At 56.0% G+C, this 21448-nt stretch overlaps 1 protein-coding gene across 1 annotated transcript in view; it reads right to left on the bottom strand.

The window, feature by feature from the left end:
• Positions 1–21429, bottom strand: part of PRR12 (proline rich 12) — a 35416-nt gene extending 13987 nt beyond the window's left edge. The window contains exons 1-6 of the mRNA XM_054540979.2: positions 20868–21429; positions 19185–19297; positions 18011–18172; positions 14613–17929; positions 12693–13359; positions 10510–10937 (exon numbers count right to left, since the gene is read on the bottom strand). Of these exons, the coding sequence (XP_054396954.1) occupies positions 10510–10937; positions 12693–13359; positions 14613–17929; positions 18011–18172; positions 19185–19297; positions 20868–20953 (4773 nt within the window). The 5' untranslated portion in view covers positions 20954–21429. The remainder of the gene's footprint in view (positions 1–10509; positions 10938–12692; positions 13360–14612; positions 17930–18010; positions 18173–19184; positions 19298–20867) is intronic.
• Positions 21430–21448: the final 19 nt, after the last annotated feature.

Genomic DNA, 21448 nt, shown 5'->3' with positions numbered 1-21448 from the left:
TTTTTTTTTTTTTGAGATGGAGCCTCAGTCACCCAGGCTAGAGTGCAGTGGCGTGATCTGTGAGCTGAGGCACTCTGGCCTGGGCAACAGAGGAAGACCCTGTCCCAAAAAGAAAAAGCAGCAGCTTGAGGAAGCCATTGGTACATCTTGTCAGCCCAGGGAGACCACCCCTACCTCTGCTTCCTCCCACTCCCTGTGTTGGCCACCTCTGAGGAAGCTGCTGACACTGTAGCTGGGGTCAGACTCTCTGGCTAGCACATTCTCACTGGGCTTGGTACCTTCCCTCAAACCACTATTCCTCCCAGCATCCCCACCCCACACCCAGTCATCAGGCCTCACCCTGACTTCAGCCTTGCCGGTTCCCCAAACACGGCCAGTCAATCCCCAAGCCCCACCCATCCTGCCTCTCGTCATGTCACTCATATCACTGACCATGCCAACTGCCGATTACTAGAAAAATGGCCTGGCCCACAGCCTCCTACTAAAGGTTCCAAACCCACAGCTGATTGGAGACTTGACCTGGGGAGCTCACCAGCAGGCTTTTTTTTTTTTTTTTTGAGACAGAGTCTTGCTCTGTCACCAGGCTGGAGTGCAGGGGCGCGATCTCGGCCCACTGCAACCTCCATCTCCTGAGTTCAAGCGATTTCCTGCCTCAGCCTCCCGAGTAGCTGGGACTAGAGGCGCACGCCACCACGCTCAGCTAATTTTTGTATTTTTAGTGGAGATGGCGTTTCACCATGTTGGCCAGGATGGTCTCGATCTCTTGACCTCATGATCCGCCCGCCTCGGCCTCCCAAAGTGCTGGGATTACAGGGGTGAACCACTGTGCCTGGCCTGTTTTTTTTTTTTTTTTTTTTAGATAGAGTTTCGCCCAGGGTAGAGTACAGTGACGTGATTTCAGCTCACTGAAATCTCTGCCTCCTGGGTTCAAGCGATTGTCCTGCCTCAGCCTCCCAAGTAGCTGGGATTACAGGTACCTGCCACTAGGGCCAGCTAATCTTTTGTAGTTTTAGTAGAGGCGGGGTTTCACCAAGTTGGCAAGGCTGGTCTCAAACCGCTGACCTCAGGTGATCCACCTGCCTCAGCCTCCCGAAGTGCCAGGATTACAGGCGTGAGCCACTGTGCCTGGCCTTTTTTGTTTTGTTTTTTGTTTTTGTGAGACCCTCTCACTTGGTTACCCAGGCTGGAGTGCAGTGGCACAACCATGACCATAGCTTACTTATGGTCATGTGACCAAGTAAGCTCCTAGGCTCAAGTGATCCTCCTGCCTCAGCCACCTACCCACCAAGTAGCTGGGACTACAGGTAGGCGCCACCACTTCTGGATAATTTTTGTATTTTTTGTAGAAATGGGGTTTCATGGCCAGGTGCCGTGGCTCACGCCTGTAATCCCAATGCTTTGGAAGTCTGAGGCAGGTGGATCACCTGAGGTCAGTAGTTCAAGACCAGCCTGGCCAACATGGTCTCTACAAAAATACAAAAATTAGCCGGGCATGATGGCGCATGCCTGTAGTCCCAGCTATTCGGGAGGCTGAGGTGGAACAATCACTTGAACCTGGGAGGCAGAGGTTGCAGCGAGCCGAGATTGCGCCACTGCACTCCCACCTGGGCGACAGGGTGAACCTCCGTCTCAAAAAAAAAAGGCCGGGCGCGGTGGCTCACGCCTGTAACCCCAGCACTTTGGGAGGCCAAGGCGGGCGGATCACGAGGTCAGGAGATTGAGATCATCCTGGCTAACACCGTGAAACTCCGTCTCTAGTAAAAATACACAAAAAATTAGCCGGACGTGGAGGCGGGCGCCTGTGGTCCCAGCTACTTGGGAGGCTGAGGCAGGAGAATGGCGTGAACCTGGAGGCGGAGCTTGAGGTGAGCTGAGATCCAGCCACAGTACTCCAGCCTGGGCGACAGAGACAGACTCCATCTCAAAAAAAAAAACAGAAACAGGGTTTTACCATGGCATGCCCAACTCCCAGGTTCGTGTGAACCTCCCACACCTCATGCCTCAATGTGTTGGGATTACAGGCGTGGGCCACTGCACCCAGCCATTGACCTCATCTTGGCCCTGTAGGCTGAGCAGAACCAATCAGATTTTCTTCTGAGAATCTGAACTGCGACAAGCTAAGACGTGTGGGGTAAGCAGTGGGGATGTAAGCCACTGAGCTACAGACACTCAGACTCGATATTAATGAGAAAACTGCAGGGTCCCAGGCTGGGCGCAGGGTGGCTCACGTCTGTAATCCCAGCACTTTGGGAGGCCGAGGCAGGCGGATCACCTGAGGTCGGGAGTTCGAGACCAGCCTGGCCAACATGGTGAAACCTTGTCTCTACTAAAAATACAAAAATTAGCCAGGTGTGGTGGCGGGCGCCTGTAATCCCAGCTACTCGGGAGGCTGAGGCAGGAGAATCGCTTGGACCCGGGAGGCAGAAGTTGCAGTGAGCCGAGATCGCGCCATTGCACTCCAGCCTGGGGGACAAGAGCGAGACTTCGTCTCAAAAACAAAAAAACAAAAAAAAAAAAAAAAAGAAAGAAAAAGAAAACTGCAGTGTCCCATTAACAGGGGAGTCAGTCCCAGGACAGAGGCTGTGGACAGAGTACTATCCAGGCTTGAACAAATCCCCAGTCACTTCCCTACTGGCCAGGGGCTCTAAACAGCGCAGAGCCTAATGTCTTCATCGGCACCCCTGGAACTCACCCCTGCACCCAAGTCCAACAGCATTCACTGTCCAGCCACTCAACACCTTGCGTCCCTGCACACCTCAAACACAGCGTGCTTTCCCTCACCACAGGGCCTTTGCACAGCTGTTTCCTCTGCCTGGACAACCCCAACACTATACTCTTCTCCACCCAGTGAATTTTTTTTTTGTTTTTGAGACAGAGTCTCACTCTGTGGCCCAGGTTGGAGTGCAGCGGCGCGATCTCGGCTCACTGAAACCTTCACCTCCTGAATTCAAGTGATTCCCCTGCCTCAGTCTCCTGAGTAGCTGGGATTACAGGGATCCGCCATCATGTCTGGCTAATTTTTGTATTCTTAGTAGGGATGGGATTGCACCATGTTGTCCAGGCTGATCTTAACCTCCTGACTTCAAGTGATCCACCCACCTCGACCTGCGAAAGTGCTGGGATTACAGATGCGAACCACCATGCCCAGCCAACTTTTTCTTCTTTGAGACGGGGTCTCACTCCAGTTGCCCAGGTGGGAGTGCAATCAAGCAATCTTGGCTCACTGCAGCCTTGGCCTCTCAAACTCCGGTAATCAGCCTCTAGGGTAGCTGGGAATATAGGCATGTGCCACCACACCTGGCTCATTTTTTGTATTTTTAGTAGACAGGATTTCGCCATGTTGACCAGGCTGGTGTTGAACTCCTGAGCACAAGCAATCCACCCACCTCAGCCTCCCAAAGTGCTGGGATTCCAGGCAGGAGCCACTGTGCCCAGTCTCCACCCAGTGAACTCTTACATGCTTGGAGTATACACGCTGCCCAACCCTTACGACAACCGCAACAACAGTCCTGGTTTACAGATGGGGAAGGAGAATGGGCTAGCCTGGCCCTGTCAATTCGGCAGCTCGTTCCCACAAGTGGTTCTTGAGCTTTTGAGATTGATTTGGTTTTTTTTGTTTGTTTTTGAGATAGGGTCACATTCTCTGTCACCCAGGCTGGAGTGCAGTGGTGTAATCATGGCTCACTACAACCTCAACTTCCTGGGCTCAGGTGATTCTCCCACGTCAGCCTCTCCAGTAGCCGGGACTACAGGCAGGCACCACCATGTCTGGTTAAGTTTTTTTGAATTTTGTGTAGAAGCTGGGCGTGGTGGCTCACGCCTGTAATCCCAGTACTTTGGGAGGCTAAGGCGGGCAGATCACGAGGTCAAGAGATCGAGACCACCCTGGCCAACATGGTGAAACCCCGTCTCTACTAAAAATACACAAATTAGCTGGGTGTGGTGGCGCTTGCCTGTAGTCCGCGCTATTCGGGAGGCTGAAGCAGGAGTCCCAGCTACTCGGGAGGCTAAGGAGAAGAATCGCTTGAACCCGGGAGGTGGAGGTGCAGTGAGCAGAGATCGCGCCATTGCACTCCAGCCTGGTGACAGAGCGAGACTCCATCTCAAAAAATAAAATCCAAAATAAAAATTAAAAAAAGAATTTTGTGTAGAGACAGGGTCTCACTATGTTGCCCAGGCTGGTGGTCTCAAACTCCTGGGCTCAAGTGATCTGCAGGCTTCAGCCTCCCGAAGTGCTGGGATTGCAGGCTTGAGCCACGGTACCTGGGGTGACATGTCGGCTAGAGCACTTAAAATGTGGCTGGTCCAATGGATGTATTCAACGAATACAAAGTATTCACAGGATTTTGAAGTCTTGGTATGCAAAAAAGAATGTAAAACCTCTTAACTTTTCATTTTAGTAATATCCCATTTAATAATATTAAAACATCATTAACAGTTTTTCTTTTACTCTTTTTGAGCCTGAGTTTCATGCTTGTTGCCCAGACTGGAGTGCAATGGAACCATCTCAGCTCACTGCAACCGCCGCCTCCCAGGTTCAAGTGATTCTCCTGCCTCAGCCTCCTGAGTAGCTGGGATTACAGGTGCCCACTACCACGCCTGGCTAATTTTTGTATTTTTAGTAGAGATGGCGTTTCAGTATGTTGACTAGGCTGGTCTTGAACTCTGGACCTCAGGTGACTCACCCGCTTTAGCTTCCCAAAGTGCTGCGATTACATGCGTGAGCCACCACGCTTGGCCAACAGCTTTTCTTTTTTTTTTTTTTTTTTTGAGACAGGGTCTCGCTCTGTCACCCAAATTGGAGTGCAGTGGTACGATCTCGGCTCACTGCAACCTCCACCTCCCAGGCTGAAGCTATTCTCCTACCTGAGCCTCTCAAGTAGCTGGGACAACAAGCACATGCCACTATATCTGGCTCATTTTTCTTTTTTTTTTTTTTTTGTAGAGGGGGGGTTTTGCCATGTTGCCCAAGCTGGTCTTGAACTCCTGACCTCAAGCAGTCCACCCACCTTGGACTCCCAAAGTGCTGGGATTACAGGCATGATCCACCACACCTCGCAAAAACATCATTAATAGTTTTTATTAATTACAAGTTGAAACTCTGTGTATGTGTGTGCACACGCACATGACAGAGGCTCACTCTGTTGCCCAGGCTGGAGTGCAGTGGCGCAATCATAGCTCACTGCAGCCTCGACCTCTGGGCTCAAGTGATCCTCCCACCTCAACATCCCAAACTGCTGGGATTACAGGTGTGAGCCACCGCATGTAGCCGAAATAATACTTTCAATATGTTAGGCTAAATAAAATGCATTCCTATGGCTAATTTCTTTCTTTCTTTTTTTTTTTAAAGGCAGGGGCTCACAATGTTGCCCAGCCTGGTCTGCGACTCCTGGGCTCAAGCAATCCTGCCTCGTCCTCCCAAAGTGCTGAGATTACAGCACTTTGGCCACCTATGGCTAATTTCACCTGTCTTTTTTATCTTTATAAATGCAGGAATGAAAACATTTAAAATCACATATATGGCTCAGGTGATATTTATATTGGATTGCTGTTTTTCTGGAATAAACAATGGTCTATGGCTTGTTTTTGTAGGGGCTTTAAGAGCGGTTTCTACCAGCCTGACCAATATGGTGAAACCCCATCTCTACTAAAAATACAAAAATTAGCCAGGCATGGTGGCGGGTGCCTCTAATCCCAGCTACTCAGGAGGGTGAGGCAGGAGAATCACTTGAACCCGGGAGGTGGAGGTTGCAGTGAGCCAAGATTGTGCCACTGCACTCCAGCCTAGGAGACAGAGCGAGACTCCGTCTCAAAAAAAAAAAAAAAGAGATGGTATAAAAGAAAAAAATGGGCTGGGCACAGTGGCTCATGCCTGTAATCCCAGCACTTTGGGAGGCCAAGGGGGGGGGGGGGGCAAATCACGAAGTCAGGAGTTCGAGACCAGCCTGACCAACATAGTGAAACCCCTAAAAATACAAAAATTAGCCTGACGTGGTGGCACGCGCCTGTAATCCCAGCTACTCAGGAGGCTGAGGCAGGAGAATCGCTTGAATCCGGGAGGCGACGGTTGCAGTGAGCCAAGATTGAGCCACTGCACTCCACCCTGAGAGACACACTGAGACACAGTGGCTCACACTGGCAATCTCAGCACTTTTGGAGGCTGAGACGGGAGGGTTGCCTGAGCCCAAGAGTTCAAGACCAGCCAGGACAACAGAGTGAGTCTCTACTTAAGGAATAAAAAAATTTGCCAGGCATGGCGTTGTATGCTTGTAGTCCTAGTTACTTGGGAGGCTGAGGTGGGAGGATCGTTTGAGCCCAGGAGTTTGAGGCCTCAGTGAGCCATGATCATGCCACTGTATACCAGCCTGGGTGACAGAGTGAGGCCCTGTCTCAAAAAAACAAAAAAATAATAATAATAAGTGGCAGAGATTTGAGTCAGTCAGGTTAAACCAAAGCTGGGCTCTTAACTATGCCAGCAGCCTGCCCCATCTCCAGACCCACAAATGAGTCCCCAAGGTCTGTACATTTGGCAAAGGCGTAGGGCTTTGTCCCCCATTATAATGCACACTCAAGTTGTATTTTAAGCATCTGAGTCCTCGCCTGGCCCCTTCCCCTGCCCCGTGCCAGCTGGGAGGTGGTGTCAGGTGGCCCTGGCTCCAATCCCAGGTTGGCACTGGCCAGCCGACTGACTTCCTTTCTCTGAATGTGAATTTCCCCATCTGTAAAATGGGGATGGTCAAGGTCCCTGCCCCAGGGCCCTGTTCATTTGACCCAATGCTGGCTCAGCTGCGCTTGACTAGAACATACATGGTGCATGGCTGAGTCGGGGATAAGAATATGGGTTCCTGGCCCGGCGCAGTGGCTCATGCCTATAATCCCAGCGCTTTGGGAGGCTGAGGCGGGCAGATCACCTGAGGTCAGGAGTTCGAGAGCAGCCTGGCCAACATGGAGAAATCCCATCTCTACTAAAAATACAAAATTAGCCAGGCGTGGTGGCACATGCCTGTAATCCCAGCTACTCGGGAGGCTGAGGCAGGAGAATCACTTGAACCCGGGAGGCAGAGGTTGCAGTGAGCTGAGATTGCACCATTGCACTCCAGCCTGGGCAACAAGGGCGAAACACTATCTCAAAAAAAAAAAAAGAATACGGACTCCTAGGGCCAGCAGGGCTGGGTGTGGATCCCAAGCTACAAAAGCCTGGGAAGGCTACTTTATCTCTCTGTGCCTTGGTTTCTTTCCCTATGAAATGAGGATAATAGACCAGGCACAGTGGCTCATTCCTGTAATACCAGCACTTTGGGAGGCCGAGGCGGGCGGATCACCCGAGGTCAGGAGTTTGAGACCAGCCTGGCCAACATGGTGAAACCCCATCTCTACTAAAAATACAAAAATTAGCCAACCATGGTGGGGTCCTCTGTAGTCCCAGCTACTCGAGAGGCTGAGTTATAAGAATTGCTTGAACCAGGGAGGTGGAAGTTGCAGTGAGCCGAGATCACGTCACTGCATTCCAGCCTGGACAACAGAGGGAGACCCTGTCTCAGAAAAAACGGGCATAGTAATCCGCAGTTGGAAGGACTTTTTACCTGTGTGAGCCTCAGTTTCCATCCCTGTAAAACGCTACTAGTAGTCTCTATAATGAAGTTTATTTTTATATAAAAAGATAAAACTTGGAGATGGATGGTGCTGACGGTCATTTAACAATGTCAATATTCTTTTTTTCTTTATTTTTTTGAGACAGAGTTTCGCTCTTATAGCCCAGGCTGGAGTGCAGTGGCGTGATCTTGGCTCTCTGCAACTTCCGCCTCCCAGGTTCAAGCGATTCTCCTGCCTCAGCCTCCTGAGTAGCTGGGACTACAGGTGCCTGCCACCACGCCCGGCTAATTGTTGTATTTTTAGTAGAGATGGGGTTTCATCATGTTGGCCAGGCTGGTCTTGAACTCCTGACCTCAGGTGATCTGCCCGCCTTGGCCTCCCAAAGTGCTCCAATTACAGGCGTGAGCTACCGCACCCGGCCTACGATGTCAATATCCTTTTTTTTTTTTTTTTTTTTTTTTTTGAGACAGTCTCACTCCTTTGTTTTTGGTAGATGTGAGGTCTTGCTATTTGCCTAGCTGGTCTCAAACTCCTGGCCTCAAGTGAGCCTCTCACCTCAGTCTCTCAAAGTTCTGGGATCACAGGCGTGAGCCACCACTCCCGGCCTGCTCTATTATTTACTTTTCCCACAATGAAATATATTGAAATAACATAGGAAAAAATACATTTGAGTTTGCCTCAAAAAACACACTTAAGAAGAAAGTGTAAGGCCGGGCGCGGTGGCTCATGCCTGTAATCCCAGCATTTTGGGAGGCAGAGATGGGTGAATCACAAGGTAAGGAGTTAAAGAGCAGCCTGGCCAAGATGCTGAAACCCCTTCTCTACTAAAAATACAAAAATTAGCCAGGTGTGGTGGCACTTGCCGGTAATCCCAGCTACTCAGGAGGCTGAAGCAGGAGAATCGCTTGAACCTGGGCAGCAGAGGTTGCAGTAAGCCGAGATTGCGTCACTGCACTCCAGCCTGGGCGACAGAACAAGACTCCGTCTCAAAAAAAAAGAAAGAAAAGAAAAAAGTGTAATAATAGTTGTTATCCTTATAATTAATTCTTCCCACAATTTCTCCATATTACATCCAAGATTAAATTAAAACAACATCCAGGACTAAATTATTATTATTATTTTATCGAGATGGAGTCTTGCTCTGGCGCCCAGGTTGGAGTGCAGTGGCACAATCTCAGCTCACTGCAACCTCCCCACTCCACCCCAGAGTTCAAGTGATCCTCCTTCCTCAGCCTCCCGAGTAGATGGGGTCACAGGTGCGCCCCACCACGCCCAGCTAATTTTTTGTATTTTTAGTAAAGACGGGGTTTTGCCATGTTGGCCAGGCTGGTCTCAAACTCCTGACCTCCAGTGATCCACCTGCCTTGGCCTCCCAAAGTGCTCGGATTACAGGCGTGAACCACCATGCCCCGCCAAGATTAAATGAAATGTCACACTGTACATGAAGGGCCAAACAATAACCCTGTATCATAATCAGTACAATCAATGACAATGATTGACATGGAGAACTGCCTTGGCTTCCATGCCACCATCAGGGTGAGAATGGGCTGACCTCCTGAGCACCTGATCAGCCGCATGCCCTGTGCAGAGCACTCCATGGGCACCTGGTAACACCTACCCCTGTCAAGTGTCTTGCACATTAATCCTCTGATCCAACTCTATTTGTCCAGTGAACCCAGTACAGTAGAGGCCAGCAAACTTTATTCATCATGAGCCAGAAATATGTTTTGCCATTGAGGGACAGCTAACTACCCAGCTCTCTGCCATATGGGAAAAACAGCCATAGACAACATGTAAATGAATGGGCATGGTTGTGTGCCAATAAAACTTTATTTGCAAAAACAAGCAGTGGGCTGGATTTGGCCTAGGGGCCATAGTTTTCCAGCTCCTGCAGTAGACAAACTGGAAGCAGTGAACAGGCTGTTGGTCTGCATTTATGTATTTAAGTATTTAAGGTAAATATTGAAGATATGGCCAGCCAGGCTCAGTGGCTCACACCTGTAATCCCAGCACTTTGGGAGGCCAAGGCAGGTGGGTCACCTGAGGTCAGGAGTTCCAGACCAGCCTGGCCAACACAGTGAAACCTCATTTCTACTAAAAACACAAAAATCAGCCGGGTGTGGTGGCATGCGCCTGTAGTCCCAGATACTTGGGAGGCCAAGTCAAGAGAATCGCTTGAACCTGGGAGGCGGAGGTTGCAGTGAGCCGAGATTGCGCCATCGCACTCCAGCCTGGGCAACAAGAGCGAAACTCCATCTCAAAAAAAAAAAAAAAAAAAAGATATGGCCTGACACACAACAACCATTCCTAAATGATTCACTTTTTTTGTTTGTTTGAGAGAAAAGGTTTCAATACGTTGCCTAGGCTGGTCTCAAACTCCCCAAGTGCTGACATTACAGGTGTAAGCTGCCGCGTCCGGCCCAATTCATGATTACATTTACAGGTTACGTAAATGTGTATCTGCAGGTAGTCTATGTCGATGACACATTTCCACCATTGTGCCATAAATGGCAAAGCAGCCCACCTCTCTGGCTCATTCCATTAGACTAGAGGCTCCCTAGGGCCAGAGCCTCATCTGCTTGTACAGTACTGGTCCTCTACCACCCACAGCAGGGTATCCGCATAAACATTAACAAGCGGTTTACCTTATATACAGGTAACGCATGTATAGACACATATGCGTTAACAATCGCTTTACCTTATATACAGGTAATGCGTGTACAGACACAAACGCAAATAACACCTCTGAGGCCCGCAGGTCCTCGACACCTCTATCAGCCCCATAGGACTGTGAATTCCAGGGCAGCCTGGCCATGACTGGATCTGCAGGTCTCAACGCAGGCCTGTCATCCTGTAGGCACTCAACAAACAGGTGACCAAACCCATCAGGCCCAGTTTCTGAAGGCTGGGACTCACCTTGAGGGAAGGGATGTCCTCGGCACGGATGACAAACTCGTCCCGTTCCCGGAAGATGCCCTCCCCGCCACTCTCGCCGGCCTCCTCGTCCGTCTCCCCACACACGGCCGCCGTCTCCTGCTTTTTGGCTAGATGCAGGGGCCGGGTGTCCGGCAGCTCGGGGTCTTCAGGGGACGGGGCGGCGGGCTCCTCGGGAGGAGCAGCCAGTGGGGCAGCGGCTGGTGGGGGTGGTGGTGGAGGCGAGGGCATGGCTGGTGGAGGTGGCGGCGGCAGCGGCGGTGGTGGTGGTGAGCTGGGCGTGGGGGCCACCAGCGGGGGTGGCGAGGGCAGGGCTGGCTGTGGCGGCGGAGGGGGTGGTGGAGGCTGAGGCTGAGGAGTCGGGGCAGGAGGTGGAGTGGGTGGGGGTTTCTCCTCCAGCAGCGGGGGCTCTGGGGGAGACAGGGACATCAGGCCTGGATGTTATTCATCACTCCTGGCACCTTTCCTCTTGTCCTTTAAACACCGCTTTCTGTACCAAAAGCCCCTCTGTAACTACCACTCAGCTCCCAGTGTCCCTTCTACCCTATCAAGAGTCTCTCCAGAGACCTACTCTGGCTCCTGTGGCTGCAAAGGAGACCTGTCTCCTATCCCTAATCCCCTTCTCAGTCCTGGAATGTCTCTTTGTGGTCTTAAAGCCCTTGTCTGGTTCTTAACTCCTCTTCCTGAATGACCCTCCCAACTCCTAAATCATCACCTCCCTAACTCTACTTCCTCACCTCCTCTTCCTCCCTCCAGGACCATCTTTGTCCTTTCCTTGGCCTGCTCACCAGTGTGCAGACTGCTAACCTCTCCCGTCTGCCAGCTCCCTTCTTCAGGCTTTTTAAGAACCTCACAGAGGACAGGAATGGTGGCTCACGCCTGTAATCCCAGCACTTTGGGAGGCCGAGGTGGGCGGATCACTTGAGGTCAGGAGTTCGAGACCAGTCTGGCCAACATGGTGAAACCCCGTCTCTACTAAAAATACAAAAATTAGCATGGTGGTGCGCGCCTGTAGTCCCAGCTACTCGGGAGGCTGAGGCAGGAGAATCACTTGAACCTGGAAGGCAGAGGTTGCGGTGAGCCAAGATCGCACCACTGCACTCCACACTCCAGCCTGGGTGACAGAGCGAGACTCTGTCTCAAGAAGAAAAAAAAAAAAAAAAAAAGAACCTCATAGGGTCTTTTTGTTTTGTTTTTGGGGTTTTTTGTTTAAGACAGGGTCTTGCTCTGTCACCCAGGCTGGAGTACAGTGGCTCGATCATGGCTCACTGCAGCCTCAACCTCCTGGACTCAAGCGATCCTCCTGCCTCAGCATCCCAAAGTGTGCTAGGATTACAGGTGTGGTCCACCATGCTCAGACTGTCATGGTTTTTTTCTTTTTTTTTGAACACTCCCCTCTAACTCCCTGAAAACTCTCCTGATCCATAAAACTGCTGCTTCTCCATCCTTGTATCCTTGGCCGTGACCCTTCCAAGCCCTTCAAAGGCTCTCTCAGCCTGGCTCTTCTCTCCTGCAATGACCCTGGCAGCTTTGGCCTCATCCCTTCTTCTCACCTCCCCACTCCCCATTCCCTACCTTTCTATACCCCCCAAAAGCCCTCTCCATTTCCTAAGACCCCTCTCTGCCCTCCTATAAGCTCCCACCTCTCATTTCCCAATGCCTCTGTTTCTGCCATTACACCCCTTAAACTGTGTCCAAAACCAGAGCACAACCTAAACCCTTCCTATGCCCCTAGCCTTCCCTTCCGACGCCCACCCCCAAGACCATCAGCCTCCCCAAGTCTTTCTCTGCCCCCAGACATCTTTCTGTACCTTCACACACGGCTGACTCAGAGCCCTCCTCAGTCCCCATACCTCCCACCATTCAGAACCTGAGTAGCCCGTCCTGTCCCTGTAACTTATCACCTGCCCTGTCTCCCTGCATTCTCCAGTGTCTGCCCTGGGGCCCCTCCTAGTCCACTTAGCACCTCTGGGTGAATTAGAAAAAGATACACCTTCCTCAAAATGCTTGTGTAATCAGGAAAGTCCCTTCATAAACACGCAAGCTTACACCATCTACGTGAATGGTGTCTCTTAAAACAGTGAGTAACCTGCACAACTGTTATCTAGTGACCATAATAACCTTTAAGCTCTACTTTACTCCCAGACCACCTTCCCAGAGCTCACCGGGAGTGCCATTGCTGTTGGCACTGGGTAGCCCCGGAAGAGGGGGTGGCCCTGGAACTGCAGCCGCGGGGGCCAAGGGCGGCCCATCTGGGGTGGAAGTGTCCTTTGGCCCAGCAAGGGGTGGGTCATCGAGGGCAGAGATGGCAGAGGAGATGCTCTCCTGCAGATCTCGGTTCTTGGCGACAGAATCTTCCTCGTCCGAGGAGAAGGAGGGCAGCGTCTCGAGGTTCCGCTTCAGCTCCTCATCCAGCCGCTTGCAGGGTGAAGGGCAGCCGAGCCCCAGCCCCTCACTCTCCGCAGCCTCCAGGGCACCCCCAAGCCCAAAGGCTCCGGAAGGTGGGGGATGTGGCACAGCAGGGGTGGCAGGGGGCTGGGGCTGCAGGCCTCGGGCTGGCACAGAGGGTGGCACACTCTTGGGAGGGCTGAGCGGAGGCGTCAGGCCCGCCTGGTAGAGTGGTGGGTGGCGCTTGCCTGACTTGAGGAAGTCCAAGAAGGAGGCCATGAAACCTGACTTCATCTCCGGCTGCTTCTCCTCCACCTCCTTAATCTTGGCCTCGATCTTCTCCCGAGTCAGGCTGGAGTCCAGGCTGTTGTGGTCAGTGCCTGATATGGCATCACCTGATGAGGTTCCCAGACCCTCGCCAGCCTTGGGCACAGACAGCTTGATCTAGACATGGGAGTGGCGGGCCGTGAGGGCCCGGTAGTCTGGGCCCCCAGTCCCATCCTCCCTCGGCCCCCAAAAATCCAAATTTACAGGTGCTCAGCCTGTGAATTTATAGAATTCAAACCTGCAGACCCCTTGTCTTAGATTCTAGGAGGACAAGACTGGAGTTCCTCTCTCAGAAGACCAGGAACTTAAACTCACTGAGCTCTTCACTTACAGCCCAGTTCAGGTCCCTAGACCCGCTTCCCATGAGACCCAGGAATGTAGGATCCCTGAATGCCTATCCTTTGGGATACAGAAACTAAAAGCAAGCAGACCGGGTGAGGTGGCTCGCGCCTATAATCTCAGCACCTCGGGAGGCTGAGGCAGGCGGATCACTTGAGGTCAGGAGTTTCATATCAGCATAAGCTCCAACCTCCTGCCTCTCTCCCTAAACCCAGAATTTCCTTTATCTCTTGAGACAGGGTCTCACTCTATGGTCCAGGCCACAGTGCAGTGATGCAATCATAGCTCACTGCAGCCTTGAACTCCTAGACTCAAGAGATCTTCCCACCTCAGCTTCTTGAGTAGCTGGGACTATAGGTACACGCAGCCACACCTGGCTAAATTTTTTTGTTTTTAATAGAGACCAGGGTCTCACTACACTGACCAGGATGGTCTCGAACATCTGGGTTCAAGAGATCCTCCCGCCTCAGTCTCCCAAAGTGCTGGGATTACAGGCATGAACCACCCTGCCCAGCCTAGATTCAGAATTTCAATTCTTAGGTCTTTCTGTCAGTGGGAAATTCGTCAGGCTAACTTCCTCACAGATTTTAGGAATGTAAACCTTATTATCCCCCTGCCCCAAAAATGCCAAGGTGCGGCCATAAACCCGTCCTTTAAGACTCAAACATCGGGAGGCCAGGCGTGATGGCTCACATCTGTAATCCCAGCACTTTGGGAGGCCGAGGCGGCTGGATCACGAGGCCAGGAGATCGAGACCATCCTGACTAATACGGTGAAACTCCGTCTCTACTAAAAATACAAAAAATTAGCCGGGTGTGGTGGTGGGCGCCTGTAGTCCCAGCTACTCGGGAGGCTGAGGCAGGAGAATGGCGTGAGCCCAGGAGGTGGAGCTTGCAGTGAGCCGAGATCACGCCACTGCACTACTCCAGCCTGGGCGACAGAGCAAGACTCCATCTCAAAAAAAAAAAAAAGACTCAACATCGGGCACAGCCCCTCCTCCCCTAACCCCTACAAGACCCCATCCCCCTCACCTTAAGTGGCTTCAGGGGCTCCAACCGGGTGCCCCCTGCCTCCTCAGCCTTTCGACCCCGGCCTCGGCCCCGGCCCCGGGGTTTCTTGGCGCCATCAGCGGGCGTGGAGGCCGAGGCGGGCCCCGCAGTGGTGGGGACCTCCAGCGGGCGGATCCGGGGCCTCCCCCGTGGCCGGGGTGGCCCATCACGCTTCGCCTTTGTGGGCTTGCGGCCACGGCGCCGGGGGCCATCGGGTCCCGGGTTGGGTGGGCAGAAGTCGATGTCCCCCAGTGGCGAGAGGGCCGGGCGGGAGCGGCAGCTGGAGACCAGGTCAGGCAAGCGCCGGGGGTTGAGGCGGATGTCGGCGGGCACATCGGCCTTGTCCTCGTCCGCCTCGAACTCGTACTCCTGGGCGTACAGCTTCTTGGGGGTCTGGAAGGGTGGGTCGCGGCGCCGCAGCAGGTGGAAGGAGGACGTCTTGAGCAGCTTCTTTGGCTTGGTAGAGCAGAAGATGGGCGAGGTGAGGCCACCCTTGGGCTCGGAGGCCGGTGCTGGAGGCGGCGGTGGCGGAGGCGGGGGTGGTGGCGCCGCCTGGTGGGGACCGCTCTGGATCAGGCCCAGCGGCTCGGCGTTGACCGTGGAGGGCAGTTCAGGCGGCTTGTTGGGGTCCAGGCCCAGGCCTGGTGTCTCGGGCCCGGCTCCCGACGCCCGGCCAGGACAGTAGGGCCCATAGGGATCATAGGCAGGGGGGCCGGGGGGTGGCCCAGCACCCGCCTTGGGGTCCCCCTCGTCCTCAGGTGGCCCGGCCTTGCCATAGTCGTCCGCGGCCCCTCCACCGAACATCTCCTCCATGGTGGGGAAGAAGCTGCGCTCCTCGTCTTGGAGCAAGGAGTCAGGGAAGCAGATGGAGGTGAGCGGCACGAAGCGCGGCGCCTTGGTGCCTTGCGGGCTGGGGCTGCGGTAGGCGCCTGCGGGATCCTTGCCCTCCGAGTTTGGCGGGCCTACACCGGTGTCCCCAGGCGCCGGGGGCAGCGGCTCCAGAGCCCCGAGCAATTCCTGCATGGCGCCTGGCGGATCCAGGCTCTCCTCGGGTCGCAGGCGGGGGCTGGGGGCCGCGGGCTCCAGGCCATGGCTGCGGAGGTGGGCCTCGAGCTGTAGGGGCATGGGTGGTGGAGGCGGGGGTGGCGGTGGAGGTGGCTGGGGTGCCCCATCGCGGGTGGCTGGCTCAAGGAGGTGGACGCCGACTTTGGAGGCGCTGGGAGAGGGACTGGGGGCATGGCTGAGGACCGAGGGGAGCAGCTGGGGGGGAGGTGGAGGCAGCACCAGTGGGAGGTCAGGGCCCCCGGCCTCCAGAAGGAGGCCATGGGGAGTGGGCTGGGTGGACTGGGCCGTGGGAGGTGGGGGTGGAGGGCTCTTTTGCAAGAAGGCCCCCAGCTCCTTGGCGCCTGCCCCATAGTGGACAACAGAGGTGGCCAGCCCCTCGGGGGTCTCGCCACCCCGCTCTGGCCCTTTCTTCTTCTCCTTCAGCCTCCCCAGGCCCAGCTCCAGTGCCGCAGTGGCACCCTCATCCAGGCTGGCACTGGTGCGGATGACACTCTGCAGGTGGTACCTCTGGGGGTCTTCCTTGGCCAACTCGTAGGGTGTACCCGGCGGTCCCCCGGCCCCGCCACTCCCCCCAAGTCCCTTAGAGGCATCTGCTGCCCCGTCCTCGCCCACCAAGCCGTCCGCCCCTGAGGTCCGAGGAGGGCTGGGCGCCTGCAAGAGGTGCTGGATAAGGAACTCCTCATCCTCTGTGCGCTCCGCGGGAGGCCCACCTGGGCCCGCCAGCAGCTCTGAGCCATCCCCCTTGCCCTTGTAGCCACCTGCTCCGGCTGCATAGCTGCCAGCTCCCGGAGGTGCCAGGAAAGGCGCTGAGGCCAAGACTGAGCTCAGGTATTTGCCAGGGGCTCCTGGAGAGCCGACTCCAGGTGGGCGGCCAGCGGCAGGAGGTGACTGGAGCGGACGAATGATGTGAGATGGGCTGGCCTCACCGCCACCTCCCAGGGAGCTGGGTCCCCAGCCACCCCCATGGCCCGAGAGCGCTGGGGAATGGCCGGTACTGTAGCTGAGCGAGGGGCTGGCTGTGGGCAGCCCCTGGGAGTGGGCGGCTGGCCCTGGGTATGGCTCGCCCTGCACCCCATACAGCTGCCCCTGCAGCTGGTCCGGGGAGTAGCTCTGACATGTGGCCAGGCCAGGAGGAGGGGGGCCGCTGGGGGGTTGTGGGGGTCCCCCTGAGTAGCTGGGGGCTTTGCTCAAGTCCTGTGCCTGCCCCCCTCCAAACCCTTGCCCGTAGGCCTGGGGTCCCAGAAGCCCTTGAGGCTGACCGGGGGAATAAGCCTGGCCCCCTGCCCCTCCAGCCCCAGAGGCCTTCCCAGTGGCATAGGCGGCTGCTGGCCCACCCAGGCTCTGACATTTGGGGGTAGTGGTCGAACGGGGTGGGGGGGGCCTGGTGGCACCCCCGGCAGCTGTTCCATAACCACCTTTGCCCGTCTTGTACCCAGGCGACTGAATGATGGGGCGGTAACCTCCGCCACCACCCCCAGCCCCACCGCCCCCTGCTGCCTCAGGGCCCGTGGCCCGGCCAGATGCCCCCGCCGTGGCTCCGCTGGGACCAGCCTTGCTAGGCTCCCCAGCACCCGGGGAGGGCTCCCCACCACCCAGGGGGCTGCAGGCCAGGTTGGCCCGGTGGCCCATGGAGGGGTAGCTGCCTCCACAGCTCAGGTAGTGCTGGAGGGCATGGGCTGGTGGCGGGGGTGGTGGGGGCTGGGCACTGGCTGGTCGCTGGTAGTGCTTGATGACCGTGTCCTGGCGGGGCAGGGCCCGCTCAGGCGGTGGTGGGCCCGGGGCAGCACCCGAGAAGTTATAGAGCTGTGGGGAGGACTGCTCGGCAGCGGCAGCGGCAGCAGAAGAGGAAGCCAGCAGGTTGAACTGAGTTGGGAGGTGGCGAGGAGGTGGTGGTGGGTCTGGGGGGCCAGGGCGGTAAGGGGGGGTCTGGGCTGGACCGAGACCAGCTGGCCCTAAGACACCGCCCCCTGCCAGGCGCTCGAAGCCCAGTGAAGAGGGCACCGTGGGTGCCTGCGAGGGCTTCAGGTGTAGCACGTCATGAGGGGACAGGAGCCCGTTAGCTGGAGGGCTGAATGGGGGGTCCTGGAGGCTGAGGGACGAGGGCACTGGGAAGGGGCGGCTGCCGAAGGAAGCCGGGTGTTGGTAAGCCGACAGGGCAGATGAGGACGGAAAGGTGCTGGAACCCGGCAGGGCGCCTGAGATGAAGAGCTCCGTGGGGCCTGGCGTGTGCATGGCTGGAGATGAGGAAGACCGCGGGTCAGAGAGGACAGCAAGCCAGTCCCACCCTGGCCCTGCAGGGCCGGCGCTGGGCTTACCTGTTTGCCAGGAAGGACTGCGGAACTGGGAGAGGAGAGAGGAGGCGGAGGGGCCAGGCTGGGGGCCCCGGGATTCCAGGGCCGAGATGAGGTTCATGACGGAGGCGTCGGGCCCTGCTGAGCCCGCGTGGTGGAGGCCAGTGTCGAAGAGTCCAGAGAGGCCTGGCCGGGGACAGGGGTTATAGTCAGCCAGGTGGGGGTCGGTAGGATACGGTCAAGAGAGAAACGGAAGAGGCCAAAAGCAAGTTGGATCAGGAAAAGGAGGGGATGGGAGAGAAAAGGGCAAATTCAAAAAGAAGATGGACAGAACCAAGCTAATGAGACACGAATGAGGGGAGGGAAGGGGGAAAGGTGAGACAGTAAAGCAAGACAAGGGGCAATCCAGTCATAAGGACAGGAGGCCCAGGTAAGAAATGGTAGACAAAAGCGTAGAAAAATCTAGAAGCGAAAGAGCCAGGGGCAAAAGAACAGAGTCCTCAGTAAGGCCAGGAGAGAGACCAAATTTGGATATTTCCAGCAAGGAAGAGGAACAGATGGTACAATGAAGTCTAAGAAAGACCAGAGAACGAGTCAAAAGGGATTGAGCTACCTGGGAGGGTTCAGAAAAAAAGATGGGCAGGGAAAAAGGGAAGGAGCCAATCAGGAGGGTCAAGGGTCAAACTGGACAGCATCATGTCATTACCAGTACCCCTAGGAAGAGAGAACCAATCAGAAACCTTGGAGGCAAAGGCAAGGGGGATAGAATAAGGCAATGGGGCAAAATAAGATAAAACAGGGCGGGCCAGAGAATTAGAGCCAATCAGGAAGAAAGGGAATCAGGAAGAAAGAATTCAGAGTTCCAAAGACCCAAAAGAATAGGGCAAACCCAGAGAGAAAGAATTGGGGTGGGCTGGGGAGAGGCGGAAAAGCCTGGAAGAGAAGGTGGGATTTGGGGGCTGATGGTACAGGGCCAATTGGAGCGAAAGGGGCGGGGCGAGGCAGGGGCGGACGAATCCGGCGAGAAATGAAGCGGGGACCAGCAGCCTCAAAGGCAACCAATCAGAGGAGACAAAGCAAGGGGCGGGCCACGGCACGGGCCACGGCCAATTAGGAGGGGCGGAACTTTCAACAGCCAATCAGCTGCCTCGGGGGAGGGGGAGGGCCAGCCCAAAGCGGGGCGGGATGGGGGCCGTACCTGCCGGGTGGTGGTTGGTGGCATAGCTTTGCAGTGGGTGGGGGGCCGCGTAGGCCTGGCGGTGTAAGATGTCCGTCTCGGGGTGCGAGGTCCTGGAGCTGCCATAAACCAAGCTGGGGGGAAAGGGGAGACGTCAGGGGGTTCTTCCAAGCTGCCTTCTGAGAAGGAAGCTCAGGAAAACCCCGGGGGAGTTGGGGGGACCCTTCCAGCTGACTGGGGTGGGGGGTGTTAAGCTAAGGAACCGTAGGCCCTAAAGGGGAGAACACAAGGGAATCGGGGTGCCCAACTAAAGAGCCACAGAAATGACCCCCACTCCAGAGCCTGAATAAAGAGAGCCTGGATAGTCTCACGTTTACAAACAGGCATGCTCAGAGACGAGACTAACACACAGAAGAGGGTCCAAGGCAGAGGAAGCGTCTTAGTTGCAAATGAGAGCCCTCCCCCGTCGACCCCACCAACCCCCCCGGCCCCCATGCCGGCGACACAGGCCATGGGGCCAACGCCAGAGGTCCACATGGACGCCTCCTCTTCCGTAGACACACGGGAACACATAGGCCCTGAACTTCATGGGGTGGTGCAAAACAAGCTGGGAGCAGGAGGCAGATCGGTTCCCAAGCGGCAACGGTTTGGGGGGTGGAGAGAAGAGGGAATAAGACCCAGGGAAAGTACCAGGTACAAGTGTGAACAAGAACACCGACCATCCCCGGGGGTTGAGGTTCAAATGCATAGGCCCGTGCAATGCCAGGTATGTGTGCAAACGGGCACCCAACTCACCCGTGGGGAAGAAAAGATATAGACGGAAGAATCCCACACGGAAAATCCTGACACACTTGGGGTTATGCCCTGCTGGGAAATCCAGGTGTGTTGGGGGGGAGGTGCTTGGGGTTAGGTGAAGTGTGAGAGCGCCACACCAAGAAGCAGCAGGAAAGCAGATTCACAGGTGAACACGCTGCCAGCCACGCACGCACAGGGCCCACGCTCAGACACACAAACACACACCCGGGAAACATCCGACTCTTCCCATGCAACGGCCCCCGTCCGTGGCCAGACTCAAGAGGGCAAACGCTCCACTCCTTGCGATCAACTAGGATTCTCTGCCTTTGGGGGTGGGGGCATTAAAGGGGGCGTGTCGCAGACGCCGGACCCCCCCTTACACACACACAACCCCAGCTTAGGAAGGGGGCGGGGCCCCGTGCCCACTCTGCGCGCGGAATTCTTGGGGGGGCACCTAGTGGCGCGGCCTCGCACAGTCCCGGAACAATAGGACTTGAGAGGGGGTTCGCGCCCCCCAGATCTGCATTCTAATTCTTCTCTTCTTCCCACCTTTGCAAGAGCAGTGCCTGGGGCGCGGGGGGGAGGGGTCTCCAAGCCGGGAATCCAAGGATGGGGGGAAGTCCAGGCCTTGCTTCGCCAGTCCCTCCCACCTTCCCAAGGCCTTCCCGTCCGAAATTGTTTTGCACCCCCATTTTCCCGCTGCAATTCTCCCTTTGCATGCCGGAGCTGGCTTTGGCGGAGTTTGCAATTTGCAAACTGGGGCGGCGGCGTTGTTACAAACCGAGGAAGGCCGCTCCCTTGCAAGCCGGAGGGGAGTTTGCGATGCACGCGTCGCCGGGCGGGCCCGGCCCGGCCCGGCTGGGCTCCCACCCCTTGGCCCCCTTCTCCAGGCCACCCTCAGCTCCTTACCTAGCTTTCGCTGACCTCTCGTAACTCCATCCCGCCCCGGCGCCGAGCGGGTCCCCGAAGCCGGCGCTGGGGTAGTTCCTGTCCATGAATTGGCCGCGGTGGAAATTGGGGGGAGGGGGAGGGAGGGAGGGAGGGAGGGAGGGGGCGCGCGCGCGCTCTCCTCCGCCGCCGCTCCCTCCGCTGCTGCTTTTTTTTCCCCCCTTTTCTCTCTCTTTTTTTCTTTGCAGCCGCCGAAGGCCCGGGAAGGCCCCGGGCGGGGGAGGGAGGGGGCAGGGGCGGAGGGGCGGGCAAGGGAGGGGGTGCAGTCGCTGAGCCAAGGAAGGGGGAAGGGGGGTTCCCCCTAGAGGAGGGAAGGGGGGGAGGAGGGACCCCGCTGTCTCCGCCTTTGCCCCGGCGCTTGCGAGAGAAAAGGGGGGGCGCGCGCTCGGGAGGGGGCGTCCCGGGCGGCCCCGGGGTGGGTGCAGGCGCTGGGTGCTCGCTCTCTCGCCGCCGCCGCCGCCGCCTCCTCCTCCTCTGCGCTCACGGTGCAGCCATCTTTGCACAAGGCGGCTGGGGGAGGGGGGAGGGGAAGGGGGGGCGGG

The sequence above is a fragment of the Pongo abelii genome, chromosome 20 (genome assembly GCF_028885655.2).
Source record: "Pongo abelii isolate AG06213 chromosome 20, NHGRI_mPonAbe1-v2.0_pri, whole genome shotgun sequence".
Lineage (NCBI taxonomy): Eukaryota > Metazoa > Chordata > Mammalia > Primates > Hominidae > Pongo > Pongo abelii.
Note: the sequence above shows the minus strand (reverse complement) of the source record. Positions and strands in the feature narration are given on the sequence as shown.